We start from the raw sequence: 18,745 nt of genomic DNA, 5'->3' as shown, positions 1-18,745 counted from the left end.
CACTGATTGCTGGATGTCAGGAAAATCCTGCTGCTTCTGGATGTCAGGAAGATCCTGCTGATATTGGATGCCAGGAAAATCCTGCTGCTATTTGCTCTAGATTGTAAAAGAATCCCTAATACTCATAGCTCACAGATGTGCTAATGTTTTACAAGGTTAACCCTCAAGGGTCATTCTTCAAATAACCCCTGTCTCTTTTATTTATATCTCCTGCAGTCACTACTACTGCCTGTTTTACAGCTTAACCTTACAAAAGATTGCATTTCCAAAGTGATTCTCTGAATACTAATTTGCCAATGTGCTGTGATATGTGAGAGCCAACTGCCACTAATGTATAAATAAAAAAAACTGCCTTTGGCTAATTTATGAAAAAAATAGCAGCCTAACTGATATGAATTATGGGCATACAAGTACCGTAATTAAGGGAACATTTGCTTAAATAGAAACATTTTTAGAAATCACTATACTTAGTCAGTTGTCAGGTCTGGGAGTAGGGAGGAGGCTTGGGTGAAGAGTTGAATACTATTATTACAAGGGCTAGGGACACAGTCTATAGAACAACATTTAAGTAAAAGCTGATCATTATGAGTTGGAGTGGGTTTTCAGCCAATGTGTAGTATAAATCAGCACAATAATCTGAGATAAGAAAATGTATACATACATGTAAGGGAATGGAGTAAAAAAAATTGGTAAGTCAAACTGTTCTTAATTTAATATATATTATTTTTTATTGAAGATTAGATTAGAGGCTCTAATAGGCTTCAAAAAAGGGTGGGCTCAGGGCGCAAAGCACTGTGCCCTGAGCCCACCCAGTTATGTGACAATAGCGAATGAACCTTCACTATTGTTACACTAATTCTCCTCCTGGCCAATCGGGAAAGGTGAAAGGAGAAGTAATCCTATTGGCATAGGAGGAGGAGGGAGGAGACACATGGCTGCCGTGATGCTGAGGAGATGCAGGAGAAGCCCAACTGACCCATCAGCTGCCACTGGATGCAAGATGGAGCGGGAACATGGAGGAAACAGAGGGGAAAGCCGCCGCTGGTGGGCACCCTTCAACATGTCAGTGTGAGGGCAGCACAGGGTAAGTGAGCCAGTGACAGGGGTTGGGTATGAAGCGCAATGCAGGCTGGAGGGGGGTCAAGTATGTCTGCCATCCCCCCAGCCACTTTGAATGGGAGGCTTTCTCTTTTCACTGCTTTAACCACTTACAGACCTCACACCGTGGATATACTTGCCACTTTGACATTAAATATTGACGTTATGGCAGCAGATAGCTGCAGGGTGTGAGAGTCAGTGGTGCTCCATCCCGCCCCCTCCCCTGCTCTCTGTAAACTCCCGCTGTGGTGCTGCCTCAATTACAGTGCCATTGTGGGGGGGGCCCTTAATGTGCAGGCAGTGTGGGCTCCAGGGGCAGTTAAAGACGTACTGCATTCGGCCGCTCGGGCTGCTCTGTCTTCTGTCTGTGGCTGAGTGACAGGTCCAGCCAGGAGATCGCTCGGCACTCGCGGGTGTCTGTGAGTCCACAGTCAAATGCGGCTCGCGGGAGACTTGTGATGTCTGAAATTTTCTGTAAAGGTGAACTTATCCTTTAAGTGGTTAAGCTGTGGGCCTGTGTTGATAAACATCAGGCTTTTTTGATAGGTATACGCAGGTTACTTTTAGTTAGTTGTCTAAGATTAGGTATTGATGAAGGAACATTTCTAGGACACGCATTACTAGTAAGTCATGTGACCTGCGCTCATTTTTTTGTGCCTTTTTATTTTGAATACACTTAGGTTTAAAAAAGACAGTTGACACAGGTGCCCACCAGCATTAGCTGCTTGACAAACCTCTACCTCTAGAGATGTCAAGATGGGAAATTGTGAGTTGGACAGACAGACACTAAGCCTAGGTTCACATTGATGCAATTTGGTGTGCGATTTGACATGTCGGCAATGGCAATGTCCGAGTCAGTGCATCGTCGACTTTGCGGCGCCGCACCGATTACCAAAAGTAGTTTCTGTCAGGCACAAATGCGTGAATTTGTGCGAGTTCAGCTGAACTCGCAAGATTTCAATCCTGCAGCAGTGTGAACCTGGGCTGAAACAGAGACCAGCCAGGAGAAAAGGATAGGAACAGAACTGGGAGTTGGGTCTATTTTAGATGAAGCAAGCAGGGAACATAGAAGGTTAACAAGAAATAGGCTTGAACAGACACAAAACTGGGAGCTACTGAATTAGAATAAACAGACAGACATTGGCAAAAAAAGTAGATATGGTTCATAAAAGGATAACAGACACAACAGGTAACCAAACTGGAAGCAAAACAGAAGGAAAAAGTGGTGTGATAAGGCACGAACCAAAGACAAGACAAGTTGTGACTGTAATAAGATTGTTGATGCTGTTTATGATGCAGCATTTTAGAAACTGCTGACCTACTACGAGAATCGTGGGCTATAGTCTCTAGAATTTAAAGTAAATGATGCACAGAAGAACATGCCAGATTAGAAAATCTTAGCCTCTTCTGAAGAATCCAGATTTCTGCTGTGGCATGCAGATTGTAGGGTCAGAATTTGAGGTACACCACAGGGTGAGATGGAACCAGAGGTTTGTAGCATGAATGTGGTCAACAAATCTGTTGAAAATATAAAGTCAACAGGGACCAAAATCCCCAAGAAACATTCCAGCATCTTGTTGAATTTATACCACAAATTACTTTGGTCGCTCAAAAGTCAAAACAGCACCCTTTGGTTTACCTAATAATGTAGACACTACAAGATAAAGAGGCATTGAGCTAATATTTTGTTATGTATTCTGGTGTATCATGAAACAGTCAAGCATATGTACCTGTAAAAATCATGCTAATTCAATAAATACAACAATCTTTACTTTTCTCAGATGATGCAGACGAACATTCCTGGTGTCTTTGCTGCAGGGGATGTTGTGATTTTCCCATTAGCTTTTCGCAATAACAAGAAAGTCAATGTACCTCACTGGCAGATGGCACATATGCAAGGTAACATTGGGACAATAAAAATTACACCAATTACAATGACCCATAATGTTATGAATGCAAAATGAATTATCATTTAAATGTTTAACCGGACCAATATGCAGGTAAAGGACCAGGCCCCTTTTTGCGATTCGGCACTGTGTCGCTTTAACTGACAATTGCGCAGTCGTGCAACGTGGCTCCCAAACAAAAACAAAATTGGCGTCCTTTTTTCCCCACAAATAGAGCTTTATTTTGGTGGTATTTGATCACCTCTGTGGTTTTTATTTTTTGCGCTATAAACAAAAATAGAGCGACAATGTTGAAAAAAATTCAATATTTTTTACTTTTTGCTATAATAAATATCCCCCAAAAATATATAAAAAAACATTTTTTTCCTCAGTTTAGGCCGATACGTATTCTTCTACATATTTTTGGTAAAATAAATCGTAAGCGTTTATCGATTGGTTTGCGCAAAATTTATAGCATTTACAAAATAGGGGATAGTTTTATTGCATTTTTATTAATATTTTTTTTTTTACTACTAATGGCGGCGATCAGCGATTTTTTTTCTTGACTGCGACATTATGGCGGACACATCGGACAATTTTGACACATTTTTGGGACCATTGTCATTTTCACAGCAAAAAATTCAATAAAAATGCATTGTTTACTGTGAAAATGACAATTGCAGTTTGGGAGTTAACCACTAGGGGGCGCTGAATGGGTTAAGTGGGACCTCATATGTGTTTCTAACTGTAGGGGGGCGGGGCTGGACGTGTGACATCATTGATCGCCTTTCCCTATATCAGGGAACAGACGATCAATGACTGCGCCACTGTGAAGAACGGGGAAGGTGTGTTTACACACACCTCTCCCTGTTCTTCAGCTACAGGGACTGATCGCGCCGCAGTCACGGAGCTTCGAACCGGGTCACGGGCGCGCGCCCGCGACCCATGGCTGGGCATTTAACAATCACGTACAGGTACGTGATTGTGCCCAGCCATGCCATTCTGCCGACGTATATCAGCGTTAGGTGGTCCTTAAGTGGTTAATGAACACAGCATAATAACATATTTTATTATTACCTGTCTGCAAAATACTTACTGTACATAAGCCAACAGAAAGGGAAAACAAATGCACAGGAACTTGGCAGTAGTTAGACATGTTCAAGTGGACATGTTTAACATTCAGCTAGACATGTTCTGCCACGTTGAAGATGTTTTAATACTTATCCAAGCATGCTTCTTCAGTTCTGAAAAAGCTACTTGGATGAGTAATGAAAAGCCTGCAACATTACATACCAAATCCCGCTGAATGTATCTAACTATTACTAGCTATCCCATGACCTCCAGAACTGATACCCTTCAAAAAATGCAACAGTGTTATGTGACAAAATATCTTATGTACTTGAAAATCGGTGTTCTACTTAACCTTAATGTGGATTTCCACCCAAAAGTGGAACTTCTGCTTTAAGTACTCCTGGCCACCTTACATGTCACATTTGGCATGTAATTTTGTTTTAGGGGGGAGTGGGTACTTATTTTAGAGAGGGACTTCATGTCCTACTTAATGTCCTACTTCCTCATTCTGCCTTCAGGCCGCCCAGGTGACTCCTCCTCTACCCCTAGGTGGCCCCTCCCTCTAGGCAATCTCCTAGGACACGTCACAGGTCCCAGAAGATTGCCTGTCCTCTCGGAGAGCACAGCGCGACTCGCACATGTGCAGTGTGTGCCCGGCCGTAAAGCCACAAGCTGTCACGGCCGGGTGTCCACAGTTCCAATGACGGAGCTGCGGAGAAGGAGGAGGAGAGGAGCGCTCTAATAGGCTTCAAAATAGGATGGTGGGCTCGGGGTGCAAAGCACTGCGCTCGGCCCAACGAGTTGTGTGAGGCCTTGTACACACGACCGAGGAACTCGATGGGCGAAACACATCGTTTTCCTCCTCGAGTTCCTTGTTAGGCTGTCGAGGAACTCGACAAGCCAATTTTCTCCATTCCCGTCAAGGAAATAAGCTTCGTACACACGACTGAGGAACTCGACGGGCGAAACACATCGTTTTGCTCATCGACAAGCCAATTTTCTCCATTCCCGTCAAGGAAATAGAGAACATGCTCTCTTTTTGGCTCGTCGAGTTTCTCAACAGTTTCCTCGACGAAAATGTACACACGACCGGTTTCCGTGGCAAAAAAATATCTCCCAGCAAGTTTCTTGCTGTTTTTTGCCGAGAAACTCAGTCGTGTGTACGAGGCCTGAGTGAAAGGAGAAGCTACGCTGGCCATTAGGTGGCAGAGGGAGGAGACGCGAGGAGAGGAGAGGCAGGGGAAGCTAGCAGGCCACCCGTCTGTTGCCCAGAGGGAAGTTACACTGGCCGCCGGGAGGAGGAGGGAGGAAACCTGCCACTGGAGGAGACGCGAGGAGAGGAGCTATAAAAGCCAGTCGCTTGGAGGGATGCCGCGGTAAGTGTTGTGGCTGCCAAGTGATTGGCTGTGCACTGGGTGTAGGCCATTTACATAACTCCTGAAACATTTTTTTGGTAAAGGCGAACTAACCCTTTGGGGTTGTTGTTGATTTACTAAAACTGGAGTGAAAAATCTGGAGCAGTAGTGCATAGCAGCTAATCGACTTCTAACTTCAGCTTGTTCAATTAAGCTTTAAAAAAAAAAAAAAGCTGGAAGCCGATTCCTGGTTTCTATGCAGAGCTACACCAGATTTTGCACTCTCCAGTTTTAGTAAATCAACCGCTTTAAGTATACTATAGTTAGGCTCATGTATAAATAATGCAATTATTTATGAGAATATGACTATTACTTGATTTATTACTTATATTTTTAATTCCTTTCCTTGCAAAACACTTTTTTGGGGACATAGGTCGCATAGCAGCACTGAACATGCTGGCACAAGGCACTGAAATCAACACTATTCCATATCTTTGGACAGCCATGTTTGGAAAGAGTATACGTTATGCAGGTAAAAAAATAATTTACCAATTTTTTTTGTAAAGATGAGACATGCAGTATAACATATTTACAGATTGCATTCAATTAGCTCATATTCGGAGTTATTTTATTTTTTAATATATCTTAAATTTGTATTGTTAGAGTAATACATAATTAGTACTGTAGACTCTTCCAGTAGTGGCTATCTACATATCAGTTAGCCACCCTAATAAGCAATTGCCAAGATAAAAAATTCAGCCACATAGAGAGTTCACAGTTTTCCATTACTCAGATGATGGTAGATGTACAATACAACATAGTAACAGTAAGGCAAAGGCACTATACAGTACCAGTAGGCAGGAAGCAGAACCTGCACACTGTGGGGCATATTCTTGTAGATCGCCGCATCTCTGCGGCGGCGTAACGTATCTCATTTACGTTACGCCGCCGCAAGTTTTATGGGCAAGTGCTTGATTCACAAAGCACTTGCCTGTAAAGTTGCAGCGGCGTAGCGTAATTCCCCCGGCGCAAGCCCGTCTAATTCAAATGATCCGGGTAGGGGGCGTGGATCATTTAAATTAGGCGCGTTCCCGCGCCGAACGTACTGCGCATGCGCCGTCCCTAAAATTTCCTGACGTGCATTGCGCTAACTGACGTCGCAAGGACGTCATTGGTTTCGACGTGAACGTAAATGGCGTCCAGCCCTATTCACGGACAACTTACGCAAACAACGTAAATTTTCTAATTTCGACGTGGGAACGACGGCCATACTTTAATATTGACTGCACCTCATATACCCAGGGGCAACTTTACACGTCGCAAATCTAGCGTAAACGTCGTAACTTCACTGCGTCGACCGCGCATACATTTGGGAAATCGCGTATTTTGCTAATTTGCATACTCGATCGGGAAAACGACGGAGGCGACACCTAGCGGCTGTCGGATCTAATGGTTATCTATGCGTAACTGATTCTAAGAATCAGTTGCATAGATACGATGGCCCAGATTAGGACTTACGACGGCGCACATGGCGTTGCGCAGTCGTAAGCCCTTTCAGAATCTGGGCCATAGTGAACACATATGGTGAATTTAGGACTACGGTTTGTATGGGATTTAAACTGTGGAAAGAACTGCCATATGAGGTAGTAATGACTAAATCAGCAACTGAATTCACTGAATAACTGGATTATTTTCTTGCACATAATAAATTCCACAATTGGTAAAAAGCAAAATTATAATATCAATCAGACTGCCTTTGTTGAGTAAAGCCTGGTACACACTAATAGTTTTTCCATTCAACCCAGTGACAGCTCCAGTTAGAGTCGCTGAGCTATTGTGTTCGGACAGAGGGATGGCCCCGCTGCCAGAACACTCTGGTCAGCACTCTCAGCTATTGGCTAAGAGCGCTGATCGGGAGATGGTCGGCTGCTGGTTTTCCAGCACGATCGTCCAGCAGAAGCCAGCTGTTCAAGAATTCTGGCTTTCAGGTGCCCGTTTATCAAACAGCGAAAAATATCCACTGCTGAGTTTTCAGGCATTCTCAGAGGAAATCTCTGCCTGTTTATGAAGCGGTGTAGATCGCTTCTCCTTTTAAAGAGTAGAGTGATCTACAAACGCTTTGAAATGTGGAGAATGCCTCCTGTTACTGTAATCTCGTGAGACATACTGAGATTACGGTACCAGGAAATCAGTGAAAAATTACTGAGTACACAGGCATTCAGAGAAGACTGCCCACCTCGTGGTAATAAAAAAATTAGTCCTCCTACACAATATATATATATATATATATACACAGTATCTCACAAAAGTGAGTACACCCCTTCACATTATTGTAAATATTTCATTATATCTTTTCATGTGACAACACTGAAGAAATTACACTTTGCTACAATGTAAAGAAGTGAATGTACAGCTTGTATAACAGTTTAAATTAGCTGTCCCCTCAAAATAACTCAACATACAGCCATTATTGTCTAACCGCTGGCAACAAAAGTGAGAGTACCCCTAAGTGAAAATGTCAAAATTGGGCCCAATTAGCCATTTCCCCTCCCCTATGTCATGTGACTCGTTAGTGTTACAAGGTCTCAGGTGTGAATGGGTAGGTGTGTTATATTTGGTGTTATTTCTCTCACTCTCTCATACTGGTCACTGTAAGTTCAACGTGGCACCTCATGGCAAAGAACTCTGAGGAAATTAAAAAAAGAATTGTTGCTCTACATAAAGATGGCCTAGACTATAAGAAGATTGCCAAGACCCTGAAACTGAGCTTCAGCCCAGGGCAGTATTCCAACATGATAACGACCCCAAACACACCTCCAAGATTATTACTGCCTTGCTAAAGAAGCTGAGGGTAAAGGTGATGGACTGGCCAAGCATGTCACCAGACCTAAAACTTATTGAGCATCTGTGGGGCATCCTCAAACGAAAGGTTGAGAAGCGCAAGGTTTATAACATCCCCCAGCTATATGATGTCATCATGGAGGAGTGAAAGAGGACTCCAGTGGCAACCTGTGAAGCTCTGGTGAACTCCATGCCCAATAGGGTTAAGGCAGTGCTAGAAAATAATGGTGGCCACACAAAATATTGACACTTTGGGCCCAATTTGGACATTTTCACTTAGGTGAAACTCACTTTTGTTGCCAGCTGTTTAGACATTAATGGTTGTGTGTTGAGTTATTTTGAGGGGACAGCAAATTTACACTGTTATACAATATATATATATATATATATATATAGCATCTCCTCCATTTTGGGTTACTTTAACTGCCCGCATTCTCCACCATATGTGAGGGGTTAGCTCGGTAGCGGGGTGTGTGACCCCTTGGATGGGTTCACCACACACTGAATTTATACAGACTGACAGTCAAAGATGGTTGAAAACAAAGTTTCTGGTTTATTTTTCCATCTTGCTGGAAAACAATTGCAAGCATCCAAACAGCATAAACAAAATCAAACGTAAAGTAAATCCTAGCCACTCTGGGCGTCTACCTTCCACACAGGAATCTATCTATGAAGTCTAACACAGCCTACTGCTGAGTAGACAGTGCTGGTCATACAGCACAACACAATAGTCTTTTGATTTTTATCACACAGAAAAATCAATGGTCTCCTCACCTCATCAGGCACTGCTCTCCTACTCACACAGCCTTAGGAGTGATGCAGCAACCAAGTGGTAACCCTCTGGCTACTTATAAAGGCCTTGATTGCTTCATTCTGAACAGCTGAAGTTTTCTAATGGCCTCTAGCCTTCCTCTGGCTACGTTTGTAGCCGACGCCTGATAATAATCTGTGTATCGTCTAAACAAGGCAGAAATGTATGTCCCATCAGTGACAACACCCACAGATTTACCTGACTTCCTGTCACATACCCCCCCCCTCTTGTTTCAACCCTAGGGTTGGGATACAGGTTGCCAGGCAGGCATGCACTCGGGGGAAAACCCATCTGCATTCCCCATTTCAGCACCGGGGCGATGCGTCACCACAAAACTAAATTCTTGGAGGGCCAGGAACCACCTATTTATCCTCCTATTGGTCTCTTTGTTCTGCGCCATCCACTTCAACGGGGCATGATCCGTCACCAGCTCAAACTGTCTACCCACGAGGTAGTACCGGAGAGAATCCAAAGCCCATTTCACCGCCAAACATTCTTTCTCAATGGTGGCATAATTCTCTTCATGGGCCTTCAACTTTCGGCTGAGGTACATAACAGGGTGTTCCTCCCCCTTGATAACCTGAGACAGTACAGCTCCTAAACCCACATTTGACGCATCTGTCTGAATCACAAAGTCCCGTGAGAAATCGGGCGAATTTAAAACTGGCTGACTACATAAGGCCTGTTTTAAAGCCTGAAAAGCCGTTTCTGCTTCGGGAGTCCATTTGGTCCTTACAGACTCCTTCCCCTTGGTCAAATTGATTAGGGGAACAGCCTGTGAGGCAAAATGGGGGATAAAGCGGCGATAGTAGCCTGCGATCCCCAAAAATGCACGAACCTGTTTTTTGTTGGTGGGACGTGGCCAATCCTGAATTACCTCAACTTTGTTTATTTGGGGCTTAATTAGACCTCTTCCAATAGTATACCCCAGATACTTCGCCTCTTCTAGCCCAAGGGTACATTTTTTTGGATTAGCTGTAAACCTGGCTTTCCAGATGGAATCCAACACAGCCTGAACTTTTGGCAAGTGTGATTCCCAATCCTCACTGTGAATGACAACGTCATCGAGGTATGCAGCAGCATAGGCTCGATGAGGCCGAAGGGTCTTATCCATGACGCGTTGGAATGTGGCGGGAGCATTTTGTAACCCAAAAGGCATTCTCCGATATTGGAAAGATCCGTCTGGAGTTACAAATGCTGTTTTTTCCCTGGCCGACTTCGAGAGAGGAATTTTCCAATAACCCTTGGTAAGGTCTAACGTTGTCATGTACCGAGCAGTGCCTAGGCGATCAATCAGTTCATCTATGCGGGGCATGGGATAGGTGTCAAACTAAGTGATTTGATTAAGGCGGCGAAAGTCATTAAAAAACCGCCAACTTCCATCGGGTTTGGGCACTAAGACAATGGGACTTGACCAGTCACTATTTGACTCTTCTATCACCCCCAGCTCAAGCATTTGTTTTACTTCCTGGCGAATTGCCTCTCGCCGGGCTTCTGGAATTCTATAGGGCTTCAACTTGACCTTATCCCCTGGGGTGGTGATAATATCATGTTCAACTCCGGAGACCCAACCTGGCAGGTCTGAAAACTTCTCCTTATTACGGAGCACAAATTCTTTAACCTCCTGTTTCTGCATTTTGTATAGAGTCTCCGCTATCCCAACTTCAGGGACAGCCCGGTCAAATGGAGCAGAAACTCGGGTAGTCTCAGCGACCAAAGACTCTCTATCCTTCCATGGTTTCAGCAAGTTCACGTGATAGAGCTGCTCAGGTTTTTGTCTTCCCAGTTGGCTAATTTTATAATTCACCACTCCCACTTTTTCCAACACTTCATATGGACCCTGCCATTTGGCTAGGAATTTACTTTCGACCGTGGGGACCAACACCAACACCCTATCACCAGATGTAAAGGAACGGACCTGGGCCCCACGATTGTAAATCCTTTGTTGAGCCAATTGGGCTTGGGCTATATGTTCCTTCACAATCGGCATTACTTGGGCAATTCTGTCTTGCATTTGGGCCACATGTTCAATCACACTTCGATGGGGTGAACTCTCACTCTCCCATGTTTCCCTGGCCATGTCCAGTAGGCCCCGAGGGTGCCTCCCATACAGTAGCTCAAACGGAGAGAACCCTGTGGACGATTGGGGAACCTCTCTTATTGCAAACATTAGATAAGGGAGCAGATAATCCCAATTCTTTCCGTCTTTATCCACCACCCTCCTCAACATTTGTTTTAAGGTTTTATTAAACCTCTCCATTAACCCGTCTGTCTGAGGGTGATATACGGATGTACATAGTTGGGTCACTTTCAGGAGTTTACAAAGTTCTTTGGTCACCCTAGACATAAACGGGGTGCCCTGGTCAGTTAGGACTTCCTTAGGGAGACCCACACGGCTGAAAACCTGAAATAACTCTTTGGCAATTGTTTTAGCAGAGGTGTTTCGGAGAGGAATCGCTTCTGGGTACCGGGTGGCATAGTCCATTATTACCAAGATGTGCTGGTGCCCTCTAGTGGACTTCAACAAGGGGCCAACCAGGTCCATGGCGATCCTCTCAAAAGGGACCTCGATAATGGGCAGGGATACCAACGGACTGCGGAAATGTGGCACGGGTGCAGTAATCTGACACACTGGACAGGAAGAGCAGTACAATTCCACTTCTTTAGTGATCCCAGGCCAATAAAACCTTTGGGTGATCCTCTCCCGGGTTTTTTCCGCTCCCAAATGTCCCCCAAGAATATGACCCTGGGCCAGTTCCAAAACCATCTTGCGGTACGGTTTAGGCACTACCAGTTGCTCAATGGTGTCCTCTATCCTCTGTGACACTCTATATACCAGGTCCCTTTCAATAATAAAGTAAGGGAGGGCAACCCTCTCGCCAGGATTAACTAACTCCCCATCTACCTTCACTGCATTCTCTCGGGATCTTAGCAATGTGGGGTCCCTCAATTGCTCAGTGACAAAGTTTTCTCTGTGCACCTCGAGGTCATCAAACCCTATCGGCCGCTGTTCCTCTTCTGAGGTAGCAGGCTCCTCCCTAGGGACTGGTGTTTCCCCTGCTAATACTGAGAATGGAAACTCAGGAGAATCCTCAGTTAGAGGTTTCTGGAATAGATGGTTCAGACTCAGAAGAACCACATACTGAGGAATCTGGGCAGTCCCAGAGTTCTCAGAATTTTGGGAAATCCCTTCCCACAATGGTGTCATGTGGCAATTTGGGAACTAAACCTACCTGGTGACACAAGTTACCGAGGGAGTTTCAAAGGAAACGGTAGTCACCGGATATTCTCGAGTGTCCCCATGTACACAAACTACAGCCATTTTCCTCGGATGTAAGGTTTTTCCTACCACTAGGTCACTTTTCACTAAGGTGACCAGGCTACCTGAATCCAACAATACCACAACATTTTAACCATCTAAGCACATTCTATATAAAGGTTTCTTATTTCCCTTTACTGCAGTGCATGTGGTTGCAAAAAGGGACTGTCGTCTCTCGGTAAGAAAGTCACATTGCATGGGTTCATCACCCGCTGGGCAAATGGCTGCTACATGTCCCTCTTCATGGCAACGGTAACAGATCAACCTTCTGGTCTTCTCCTGTGGGATGGGTCTTCCAGGCCGCTCTCGCCAAACATTAGCAGTAGTCCCGATAGTTCCTCTAGTTGCTCCTTGGTACCTCTCTCCACCCCCATCCCTTGATGCAGTCTTACCTATAGGTGGGGACGGTCTGGTCTTGGGGTGAAAAGTCTGTGTGTCTCGGGTGGAAGAGGACAAACTCTCCGTTGTTAGGTACCTTTCGACCAGGTCTACAAGTTTGTCTGCAGTATCCGGACCACCATGGTTCACCCATTTCTGCAGGGTGTTGGGAAGAGACCTAAGAAATGTGTCCATGACTACTCGCTCCAAAATTTTTGGTCCGGACAGAGTTTCTGGCTGCAGCCACTTCTTAGCCAAATGTGGCCACCATTATTTTCTAGCACTGCCTTAACCCTATTGGGCATGGAGTTCACCAGAGCTTCACAGGTTGCCACTGGAGTCCTCTTTCACTCCTCCATGATGACATCATATAGCTGGTGGATGTTATAGACCTTGATCATACAAGATCATACATCTGTGACCGAGGTGGCTTCCTCTGCTGATAACTCCAATTGTGTACCCGCTGAGCACGGACATCCAGGGTTACACCGAAACGTGCCAATATTTCCGCTTTTAATCGATCATAGTTCTTTGCGTCTGCAAGCTCCAAATCGAAATATCCCTTTTGGGCTTCTCCAGATAATAGGGGGGCCACTAGTCCAGCCCACTGGTCTTTAGGCCAATTCTCTCTTTCCGTTGCTCTCTCAAACGTGGTCAGAAACATCTCAGGGTCCTCATCTGCAGTTATCTTTGGCAATAAGTGTCGCACCTGAAAAGTCAGTACGTTACTGGCCTGACTCCCAGCCTCGGTCTGCTGTCTCTGAAGTTGTTTCACAATGGCCTCCATTTGCTGCTGGTGTCTCTGTTCCAAGCCTGCAATGCTTTCTTGGTGAACTTGTTGTTGAGCTGCAATGCTCTCTCGGTGAGCTGCAAGGCTCTCTTGGTAAACCTGTTGTTGAGCTGCCATGCTCTCTCAGTGAACCTGTTGTTGAGCTGCCATGCTCTCATGGTGAGCCTGTTGTTGAGCTGCAAGGCTTTGTTGTTGAGCTGCAATGTTCCGCTGCAAAGCTGCATTCGTCTGTTGTTGACTTGCATTTGCCTGTTGTTGATTTGCATTTGCCAAAGTCAGCTGTTTCAGCATCTCCTCCATTTTGGGTTACTTTAACTGCCCGCATTCTCCACCATATGTGAGGGGTTAGCTCGGTAGCGGGGTGTGTGACCCCTTGGATGGGTTCACCACACACTGAATTTATACAGACTGGCAGTCAAAGACGGTTGAAAACAAAGTTTCTGGTTTATTTTTCCATCTTGCTGGAAAACAATTGCAAGCATCCAAACAGCATAAACAAAATCAAACATAAAGTAAATCCTAGCCACTCTGGGCGTCTACCTTCCACACAGGAACCTATCTATGAAGTCTAACACAGCCTACTGCTGAGTAGACAGTACTGGTCATACAGCACAACACAATAGTCTTTTGATTTTTATCACACAGAAAAATCAATGGTCTCCTCACCTCATCAGGCACTGCTCTCCTACTCACACAGCCTTAGGAGTGATGCAGCAACCAAGTGGTAACCCTCTGGCTACTTATAAAGGCCTTGATTGCTTCATTCTGAACAGCTGAAGTTTTCTAATGGCCTCTAGCCTTCCTCTGGCTACGTTTGTAGCCGACGCCTGATAATAAACTGTGTATCGTCTAAACAAGGCAGAAATGTATGTCCCATCAGTGACAACATCCACAGATTTACCTGACTTCCTGTCACAATATATACACATAAACATGGCAGGGGGGCATGTTTACAGTCTTGGGGGGGTCTGATCGAGGAAGAAGGAAGTCAATAATCTTCCCTTTTGTCCCTTAGTTCTCCAGGGATTCTCTCTTCTCTCCCTGGTCTCCACCTCTGAGCTGGAGAATCTGGGAGAGAGAATTCTGACAGAGATCGCCAGTGAAGTGCTGAGATTACACCTTCATAAACTGTCTGTTTCTGTTTCTGTCAATGACAGATTCTTTGTGTGCGGAGATGGTCAGGGGAGAGTCTCCCCTGATAATCTCGGTTTCATAAACCAATAATGATCTGAGATGAGCTGTGATCATCAGGATCACAGCTCATCTTGGTTTCATAAATGGACATCTCAGTCTGGTAAAACATTTACTGCCGAACAGGAAGTGGGAGGAAAAAGAGCCCCAGATTGCAGTACATACACATTACGTATATACTATATATTAAATGACTTTCTATTGATAACTTTTCTGTGTTTTTTTTTTTTTTTTTTTTTTAGGCAATGGAGAAGGTTTTGATGATGTTATCATTCAAGGGGACATTGAGGAACTAAGATTTGTGGCATTTTATACAAAGTAAGAATTGTGTAAATATAGAAATACTGCATCCTTCAAATACTAAATACACTCTGCTTTGAAAGTTATTTATGTAATACCACTTTGGTAGGTGAAATCCTTTCCTTCTAATGCAAAGGAATCCATTACATTTTTTAAAGTAAAGGCTTTTATTTTGTACCAGATTTGTTCATTACCAGCATAGCCTAATGGTTATTTAAAAAGACCATGACAGACAGTGGAACTTGCCATTCTGTGACCTTAATAGGAACAGACGCTATAATGCCACGAAGACCCAGAGAAAAATTAAGGTAGTTCATTATTAGAAGGCATAATTATTACACTAAAGATTAGGACTCTGTCATAAAAACATGGTTACCTTAATATGAAGGGAAAGTAAACACCCTTTCAACTGTTGAGGCTGGACCTGTACGTAATGGACCGTAATGTAACAGTAATTTCAGACACTGTTTGCAAGACAAAAAGACATGAAGGAACATTGCAGAGAATGTAAAAACATGTTTTGTCTCTCCTTACAGTTTTCAGTTTTCTTGCCCGAATGCTTTTTAAATTCAGACATGCACAGTCAGACATGCAGGCATAATCAAACTGTCTTCAGTTGTATTTTGGACCAACGTGTGGCATAAACATAAATGCTCAACTAACCAAGCATTACCATTAAACCTGGGCAATTTAAAGTGAGCATAAGATTATTAATATTATACAGAATTTATATAGTGCCAACAGTTTATGTAGCACTTTGCAAAATAAGGCCAGACAGTGCAATACAATGCAATACAGTAGGTATCAGAGGGCCCTGCTCGTTAGAGCTTACAATCTAAGCTATGATGACATGCATGAGCAGAGGATTGCCTACAAGTAAAAACGATCAGTAGATCTATATTTAGGCATTTGAATTTATATGTAAATTGCTACTTTTTCTGCAAAAGTTAAGCCCCACTCTTCCTGCCTCTTCCTAATCTGTATTAGTCTATACATTATTTTAACAGTCTCACTGACCAATAGGGAGACTCAGGAGGCAGAGCAAACATGACTTTTACAATAAAAGTTGCTATTTTCAAAAAAGTTAATTTTATTTCCGAGTCTATCAATCCCTTTCAGTTTTAGTAGCAATTTATAAATTCCAACGTCTTTTAACCTGCTAGGTCTTTACTGGTATAGTCATTACATTTATGGTGGTATCTAGGTGGGAGCCCATGTCTCTATGAAGCTTATTGCCAATATACAGTATCCCACAAAAGTAAGTACACCCCTCACATTTTTGTAAACATTTTATTATATCTTTTCATGTGACAACACTGAAGAAATGACACTTTGCTACAATGTAAAGTAGTGAGTGTACAGCTTGTATAACAGTGTAAATGTGCTGTCCCCTCAAAATAACTCAACACACAGCCATTTATGTCTAAACAGCTGGCAACAAAAGTAAGTACACCTCTAACTGAAAATGTCAATTTTGAGACCAATTGGCCATTTTCCCTCCCTGGTGTCATGTGACTTGTTAGTGTTACAAGGTCTCAGGTGTGAATGGGGAGCAGGTGTGTTAAATTTGGTGTTATCACTCTCACTCTCTCATGCTGGTGACTGGAAGTACAACATGGCACCTCATGGCAAAGAACTCTCTAAAGGATCGGAAAAAAAGACTTGTTGCTCTACATAAAGAGGGCCTAGGCTATAGAAAATTTGCCAAGATCCTGAAAATGAGCTGCAGCACGGTGGCCAAGACCATACAGTGGTTTAACAGGACAGATTCCACTCAGAACAAGCCTTGGCATGGTCGACCAAAGAAGTTGAGTGCACGTGATCAGCGTCATATTCAGAGGTTGCCTTTGAGAAATAGAGGTATGAGTGCTGCCAGCATTGCTGCAGAGGTTGAAGGGGTGGGGGGTCAGCCTGTCAGTGCTCAGACCATATGCTGCCCACTGCGTCAAATTGGTCTGCATGGCTGTTGTCCCAGAAGGAACTTCTTCTAAAGATGATAAAAGAAAGCCCACAAACAGTTTGCTGAAAACAGCCAGACTAAGCACAAGGATTACTGGATGTCCTGTGGTCTGATGAGACCAAGAGAAAGGTATTTTGTTCAGATGGTGTCAAGCGTGTGTGGCAGCAACCAGGTAAGGAGTACAAAGACAAGTGTGTGGTCTGGGGCTGCATAAGTGCTGCTGGCACTGGGGAGCTACAGTTCATTGAGGGAACCATGAATGCCAACATGTACTGTGACATACTGAAGCAGAGCATGATCCCCTCCCTTTGGAGAATGGGCCACAGGGCAGAATTACAACATGATAACAACCCCAAACACAACTCCAAGACAACCACGTCCTTGCTAAAGAAGCTGAGGGTAAAGGTGATGGACTGGCCAAGCATGTCTCCAGACCTAAACCCTATTGAGCATCTGTGGGGCATCCTCAAACGGAAGGTGGAGAAGCACAAGGTCTCTAACATCTACCAGCTCCATGATGTTGTCATGGAGGAGTGGAAGAGGACTCCAGTGGCAACCTGTGAAGCTCTAGTGAACTCCATGCCCAAGAGGGTTAAGGCAGTGCTGGAAAATAATGGTGGCCACACAAAATACTGACACTTTGGGCTCAATTTGGACATTTTCACTTAGGGGTGTACTCTCTTTTGTTGCCAGCCGTTTAGACATTAATGGCTGTGTGTTGAGTTATTTTGAGGGGGGCAGAAAATGTACACTGTTATACAAGCTGTACACTCACTACTTGACATTGTAGCAAAGTGTAATTTCTTCAATGTTGTCACATGAAAAGATATAATAAAATATTTACAAAAATGCGAGGGGTGTACTTGTTTTTGTGAGATACTGTATCTGAAGAACATTTGAATCTGGTGGAGGATATCTTATGGATCTTGGATGAATATATGGTGGTTTCGATGTGAAAGGGACAAGCCTTAGTTGTGCTTTCCCTGCATTAGCTGGTCTTTAAACTTCCTGAATGGGCCAAGTAAGTTATGAGCTGCAACTCCCTTGGGAGGATACTAATTACGTGATACAGGAATAACCAAGCTTTTTATCTGCACCCTATGGGGTATGCTACCACCCCTTGCTGGTTCTCTGCTAATTTTCCAAATTTTGACTTCTTACCACAATACCTGTGAGTACTGGGTCCTGAGAAAGCTGTCAAGCTAAATTTCTCTTCTGGGGTCCATAAAATTAATGCGTATTACAACAATGTCATGCTGGTCCCTCACACTGGGTGGGGCCATGTGATTTTTTATTTTTTTTATCTTTTATGAAATTTAAGTGATTTTTAAAGTATTACATTTGATATAACTTTTTTTCAAATGAAGTGTCTGTCCCATCTGTACCAGTAAAGTCCTACTATAAAATTTGGTTTTGGTTGTTGAAGCGTACATATAACAGGTTTACTTGATGATAATTCACAAGCTCCCTGAGGCATGCATCTGACTCGCACTCACTTATGTCAAACACATGTATAAAGATGTGCGTTATTTTACTATTTAGGCGATCCAAAAGGAGCTTGTATCCCAATAGTCAGATGACATCCATCGTAGATCAATTGAGGTAATATTTAGGAGCACTTACCTGAGGCTCCTGGGTAAAAAAAATACTTTCTCTGGTTTCTTATTGGACTGGACAATAGAGTTGGCAGCCTGGTTCAACAATATGCACAATCAATATTATTTAACATCATTGTTGTTAATGCA

At 43.7% G+C, this 18,745-nt stretch overlaps 1 protein-coding gene across 4 annotated transcripts in view; it reads left to right on the top strand.

Moving 5' to 3' along the window:
• The window catches only part of AIFM3 (apoptosis inducing factor mitochondria associated 3), a 130,386-nt gene that overhangs the window by 92,622 nt on the left and 19,019 nt on the right, over positions 1-18,745 (top strand). For 2 of the 4 annotated variants that reach the window (XM_040345110.1, XM_040345102.1), the window contains exons 16-19: positions 2,880-2,997; positions 5,844-5,942; positions 14,983-15,058; positions 18,543-18,602. In XM_040345110.1, coding sequence (XP_040201044.1) covers positions 2,880-2,997; positions 5,844-5,942; positions 14,983-15,058; positions 18,543-18,602 — 353 coding nt within the window. The remainder of the gene's footprint in view (positions 1-2,879; positions 2,998-5,843; positions 5,943-14,982; positions 15,059-18,542; positions 18,603-18,745) is intronic. The other 2 variants (XM_040345119.1, XM_040345127.1) reach the window with 1 other exon arrangement.

This window comes from Rana temporaria, chromosome 1 (assembly GCF_905171775.1).
Source record: "Rana temporaria chromosome 1, aRanTem1.1, whole genome shotgun sequence".
Lineage (NCBI taxonomy): Eukaryota > Metazoa > Chordata > Amphibia > Anura > Ranidae > Rana > Rana temporaria.
The sequence above is the reverse complement of the archived record's forward strand: the minus strand, read 5'-3'. Positions and strand labels throughout refer to the sequence as shown.